The sequence below is a fragment of the Populus alba genome, chromosome 14, assembly GCF_005239225.2.
Source record: "Populus alba chromosome 14, ASM523922v2, whole genome shotgun sequence".
In the NCBI taxonomy this organism is placed as follows: Eukaryota; Viridiplantae; Streptophyta; class Magnoliopsida; order Malpighiales; family Salicaceae; genus Populus; species Populus alba.
In genome coordinates, this window is record NC_133297.1 from 9559068 (window position 1) to 9565998 (window position 6931).

The 6931-nt window shown below is 32.0% G+C and overlaps 1 protein-coding gene across 1 annotated transcript; it reads left to right on the top strand.

Moving 5' to 3' along the window:
* The first annotated feature begins 4141 nt into the window (after positions 1-4141).
* LOC118041023 (uncharacterized) lies at positions 4142-4555 on the top strand. Its single transcript, XM_035048116.2, has one exon. The coding sequence runs from the start codon at positions 4142-4144 to the stop codon at positions 4553-4555; it is 414 nt and encodes a 137-aa protein (XP_034904007.2).
* Positions 4556-6931: the final 2376 nt, after the last annotated feature.

A 6931-nucleotide genomic window follows, 5' to 3' on the forward strand; every position in this document is an offset into this window, starting at 1 on the left:
TTTTCCTTCTATTCTAGCATTATGCGTCATCTTACGATATTATTAAAAAAAAAAAACACACACGCATACATTGCTCTATTTGGGCTTGGTAAATGCCATTTTCCTTGTTCAATGTCTTCTCTCCCCTCAGAATAATGCAATTTCTTGAGAACATTCAACAAGATGAAGTGATCTCAAGGTCTTTCTGGAAAAGAAGAAAGATAATTCGGTGAGAACAACTCTAACTTACTCCATTTTAGGTAGTACTGATTGCATCTTTGTCACTGTTATGGTGTGGAACCCCAGGTTTCTTCTCTCCCTCTCCCTAATTCATGCGTGAATGCGATTGAAAGAAAAACGCTCGACACTTGACAGCATTCGATGGACAAATGGTGAAGAAAGAACATTTATATTCAGAAAACAGCCACTGATTTCCAATATTCCCTGTGGTCCCTCATAATAAGTGAGAGCATGAATCCTTCCATCTACCAAGGTTTTCTTTCCAAATGCATTTGCTCTCATTTCAGCTGCAATCCCTCTAAACGTTTCAGAACCAACCAAATTTTCCAATGTTAATTAATTAGCCCCAGACTCACGTATCGGCGTTGCAAATAAGCAATTACTGCTGACAAAAAAGTCAGTTATTGTTTTTTTTTTTTAATTCATTTTAAAAACAGAAGGACGCTTTATTGGTTATTTTTGGGTTTCATTTTTAAAATAAATAGATATACGAAGAAGAAATAAGATTAAATTCAGAATCCATTGAAAATGATAAAGAACATTCATTTCCCTTCCCAAGTTTGCCCAGTTTTTTTTCCAATCGATGCTATAAATATCAAGTTCAGTGTTGGTGTTCATCTTAAAAAACGTTTGGTGTTATTGTTTTTCATTGCACTGGACATTAAACTTGTGAACTTTAAATTTTTCATCTGAAATTTTAGGAAGAAGTTTTTTCCTTTTTTCTCTTGGTTTGATTTATTCATTGTAAGGATGACAATAAGTATTTAAAAGTCTACTTTCAACTATATTCATAAATGAGTAACAAAAACTCTCACATACTCATACCTAATTAATTAAGATATCCATATGAGTATTTATTATTTAAAAGTTATTTATTATTCAATATAAAATAAAACATATATAGTAACACACACACACTTGAGGTGTGTGTATTAAATGATAAAATTATAAATGTAGTATGTATATATTTGTATGTGTGTGAGAGAAAGAGATATCAATATTAAAGTACATAAAATTAAAGTAAAAGTGAAAATAAATTCATTATTGAAATTATACCCTTGATGTTTTGTAAAATAAAATTCATTTATAATCAAATCTGAATCGATATTTTCAGCAAACTCTTGTTTAATATAAATCATCATAAAATATGCCAAGAACTTTTTTTTCATTTTATTGTGAAACATATTTTTAACATATTTTAAGTTAAAATAAGATGATTCAACTTGTTAATCAAATGATTGTGTTACGACTTATTTATTTCAATTAATCTTCGACGTAATTTGAAAATGATAGACATTTTCTGAAAGATCTTATAATAAATCACATCAATATGATAATGCTCTAGCTAAGATCTTAAATAATACATCTTTTATTTATTGTCCTATCATTGAATCTAGAATTCAACTCTTCAAATTGAAAATCTATTGCTGAGTTAAATAAATTATAATGATAGTGTTAGTAAAGTGTCATCAATCCTTCTTGCTTACATAAACAACATATAACCTTTTATATGAAGCATTTATACGAGGTGAATCAATCTTTTATTGCGTATAAATAAATTGCACATACATAAAGAAAATATTAAATCCAGCATCTTTTAAAGTTTGAAATAATGCTTTAGTAGTTGAGATAAAGTTGAGTTAAATTTGTGTGATGGATAGTACCCTACAATAAATGAAAAAAAAAAAAAAGTGTGTTGTTTTTGTTAAATTTTGTGAGTTAAATATATAGAGAAACAAAAAGTAATCTAGTATGAGGAGGGATATGATTTTCGACTTTGGTTCTCTTAACTAAAAAGGATAGAAATTTTAATTTAAAAAATAGCTAATTTATGGACAAAACATATTTTTCTTGATTTAATTTAATTAAGTATTACTTGGAATGATTTAATATTAGTGCAAATTTTATTTTTTTTGATAAAATCTTGACTGGACCACCCAAGTCTTTAATTTAGGTTCTTTTCTTTTCTTTTCTGGTTAATATCACGTATGGTGTGTTGGCAGCTAGAGTCTTTGCGGCCATTTTTATGGCGGATGTGGACGGATGCTTGATTTTCTGGTTGAGTGGGAGGGTGGAATTAATAGATGTTTGTACTTGAGTGTGAAATTTAGTGAATTTATTCGGATTTTTGGTGGAACATACCCTCTTGAAACCTCGCCTTTATAGCAACAAGACACCTCGCATGGTCTCACGAGAATAGTTTCTCCCCTTTCAGGGTGACTAAATTAAGAGTATTCCGGTGAATGAAGGAGAAAACCAGTACCCAGATTGTATTGAAGTCTATTTCTACTGTTTTCCGGTGATCGTTCTGTTGATTTTTGTTCGGCTTCGCTGGCCTAAGGGATTTTAAGTTCATTTCTAGGCATCTTGTTAATTTGTAAGGTGGCAATCATGCTCGCCATTAATTAGTGAAACTCCATTTTTATATATATATTGCACCTCGCTTCAATCTTTTATCATAAAGATTTTGGCAACTGGAGTTCCACCATGTATAGATACGAGCAAGATTTGTGCTTCAATAATGTTCTGAGTAACGCTAATCAAGATTTATAATGTATAAAATCTCTTCAAAATTAACAATTTTCTCATAGTTTGTCTTCATGAAATTATAAGCATACCAATAGTAATTTTATAATTTTGAACATGGTACTAATTAATAATTTCTAACATGATAAGCAAGTTTGCAAATTGCAGACCCTATCTTATAATAACGACGAATTTTTTTCAATAGAAAATATGCTTTCAACTCTAACAGTCATTTAATAAATTATTTATTCAAAAAAAATTCAACAAAACAAGGAACATGTCTATGAAAAGAGTAAGCGTTAACCAAGTCTAGACATGTTTACAGTTTAGGTTGGTGCTAGCAAGCTGATCCAAAGAGGACCAGACACTTGTAGAACATGTTCACAAAATTTTAAATTAATTCAATAATTAATAAGATAAAAAATTATATTTATTTAACTTATCCAGACTTTTTCTTAGAATTGGATTTTTGATATGCATCTTGTGCTAGATAAAAAAAATATTTCAAGAGTTGAATAAGGCTAAAAAAGATAAACTTGTTCTGTACTATTCAGTAAACAATTAGATTTCATTTTTGTAATTTGGGGGAAAAAATAGGTATTATAAATATGTTAAACAATTTGACAAACAATTCTGTCTTTCTAACGCATTAAAAACTTTTAAATAAAAAAGAATGTGTGCTTAGGTTATTAAAAGCGTGTGATTGTAATTGTTTTTTAAAAATATTTTTTATTTGAAAATATATTATAATAATGTTTTTTATTTTTAAAAAATTATTTTTTAATATCAGCATATTAAAATAATCTAAAAATACTAAAAAATATATTAATTTAAAATAAAAAAAATTAATTTTTTTTAAATACACTTTTAAAACACCAAAACTGAACTAATCCACGTCTATTTACTGGCTTTTCTTTGGTAAATAAAGACGGTGATATAGTTTTCACTTGCTGTGTGGGATAAAGCAGGGACCTCGAAGGAGCGTGGACAAGAACTGCTTACATTGACTGAATGGAGCTATAATCCAAGGGCCGTGATCTTCTGCTTCAGGCACGTGAGATGCACAAAGTCATTCAATGGATCGATAATACAGAGAGAGACAGCCTCATGAAATTCAGGTACGTATTAGCATCTTTCATTTATGAATCGCCACCCTTATCTTATATTACTGTATTTCATATTTATTTATTGTAATGGCTTCCACACCGATATAAAGCATGGTGGGAGTTGTGGCTCAAAGCTTATGTGCCCAGATTTATCAACCTTCAACCACCCACCCCACTACTCTCTTTGCCCCTTAATTCTCCAGGATCAACTGCATAAAAACAAAACGAAACCAGAGTAAATCAGAAACACACCGCATATGGAAGGTATCTCTGCTAGCATGTACACGAAGATGAAAGGGTACTGGAGTAGGAGAGGGTACGAGAGGATAAATGGGTCGGGTCGGATTCGGAGGAAGCGGCCGGTGGAGCTAGGCTCGGGTGGTTCGACTTCGAGGGGGAGGGGGTTTAGTTTGCGGATCAAGATCAAGCCGAAGCTTAAAATCCTCAAAATGTCCTCTCCGAGGAAGTTCTTTGTTTGGCTGCGGGACGCCTACGTGAAGATGATGCTCGGGCTTGCTAATTCCAGGGCAATAGGTACTTCAGGGTACGGTGACGCGTTTGGTGCACGCCGCCCAGTCAAGGAGTATGATGAGAAGATGATCGTTCAGATCTACAAGTCGTTGGTGATGACACAGGGCCAGTTGGTGCCACGCGACGCAGCCAGGTTTGGCTCCATGTCTAAACTTACTGCTATTTCGGAATAGCTGGCAGTGGAGTTTTTTTTTTTTTTTTTTCCTTTTTAATAGTCAAATAAATCAATCCAAAAGGAAATTGTTCATTATTCCATAAATCTCCCAGAGGAAAGAGGGAAAAGATTATTTTCGGATTCATAATATAATGTCCTTGTTATTGCACTAAGTAGATTAATTCTTCAGTTGGCAATAAACCTAGTTTTCTAGTCACCCCTCTCTCGCTCAGATCAAGAACTCACGAAAGAGAAGATTTTATATTTCTTACTTTTTTACTAATGGTTAGAGGGATCAGGCATCTTTCATGATGGTTGTATAATTAGTGAATAAAAAATGAAATAAATATATTATGCAAGTAATGCGCATGAAAATGCCAATCCCCCATTCTTGATACAGACCAGGTATGAATATTAAATGGCTTTGCTGCTTGGTGGTCCTCGACAGGAGAGTGACCACTAAGCAGCAAAGTCGTTTAATATTAATAGCTGATCTACGAGGATGTTTGAGAGTGTGGTATTGGTTGTTTTTTAAATAACTTTTTATGCTGAAAAGTATGCTAATAATATTTTTTTATTTTTTAAAAATTATTTTTATATCAACACATCAAAATGATCTAAAAAATATAAACCACACTCAATTTTAACAAAAAAAAAAAATTGAATTTTTTTCAAAAACAGGTTACACCTTAATGCTAAACCGGCACTACGTCTTGTTCACAAAGGCGACCAAATTAATAAGGAAACATGAAAATTGTTTAAGGAAAAATCGAAATAAAATTGACCATTTGAAGTGTAGCAAAATGGCTGTTAGAAATCTTGAAGATGGGAACGTCGTAAACTCTCCACTTGTTGCGACCAGCAGACATGTTCTGTGCACCGGAAAGCCCAATCCTGCCGGTGGCTTAGCTTACAGAGAGGAGGGCAATCTCTAAAGCTGTTCAATGAGAGTATCCAGGAATAGTTCTATAGCATTGAAGATTAATGTTTAAAAGGTTTCAAGAAATTATTAAGAATACATACCAAAAACTCGAAGCCTCATGATTCGGTAATCTTAAAGGATGCTTTCATTTCAAGAACATGCAGGCTAGGTGGGGTGATCACACTGGTTAGGACGGAAGCAAATATTATTTCAACATTTGCATCTAAATTAGTTCCCACTCTCTTCTCCCAAAATAACATTGTCCATTAAAATATTATTTCAATTTTGGGTATATAAATGCTGACACAAATTCTTAATTTCCACGCTTGTTCCATTGCCCCAGAAATTATGGTATTTTAAATTTTTAATACACTCGCATTTTAACTCCATTTACAAACCCGTCAAATTTGGACCTGACCTACCAAACTATTTGATAGGAACCGGTAATTAACTAACTAAATATCAAGATGCTTTTTTATTTTTTATTGGTCTGGCCAAATACCATACCGAAGAGGTTGAGAAAGACAAATTGCAATGGGATTGCTTTGTTGTCTTTATGTTTTTCATTTTTTCCTCAGCTGTCTCGACTTAATTGGGTACTCATCGTGATGCGTAATAAGTGATGGCTGCAGCTCACCCGTCGGTCTCGGAAAATTTTCTTGCAGGAATGCAGAGGACCCTTTTATGTATAATATCATATATTATGCAAATCAGCAAATGCTATTTAGCCATTAAAAATTTAGGTCGATGTGAATTAGAATTGAGATTCACCAGCCATCCTCTTTAGCCATCACATATACAAAGTTACCAATGGTTTGCCCGGTCCAAGTTTAGGCCCGGCGGTTTGTTAAGGTATGGATGAAAATTGTATAACTGTGTGTTTTAAAATTAAAAAGTTGTAGTTATGTTAAAATTAATTGTCTGGGTAGCCTGTAAAAAATGACAATTATGACATGATTTTGACAATAAAAAAAACTTATAGTTTTTTTAAAACTTTTCTCTTTATATTTCTTTGATCAAAATTCTTACAAAGAGTAACGTACAAGTTTTGGTTCGATATTTATTCTTGGTTGTGATACCAAGAATAAAAAAATTAGATAAGCTTGGATAATAATATTGCAATCACCCTGTATCAATGCTAATGAGTTGGTCACTGCTTCAAGTTTATTTTTTATGAATAAGTACAATAAGTTAATTTTTCTTTCGATTGTTGATTTATATGCATATTTTATATTTTGAAGAAACCAAATCATAAGAGAGGAACAACAATCTTATAAACTATTTAAAGTGTTTCAACAATCTTGGAACAACTTATTTCCTGATATCTATGTTGTGTGTATGTGCAAGATTATACATGGAATAGATAATTTGTCCCAAAAAAATGATTATGTGTTGAGATGGATAAAAGAAAATAATGATTCTAGTAGGAAAAGTAAAGTATATATCTTCTGTTAAATTCCCTGTTGTGTATTC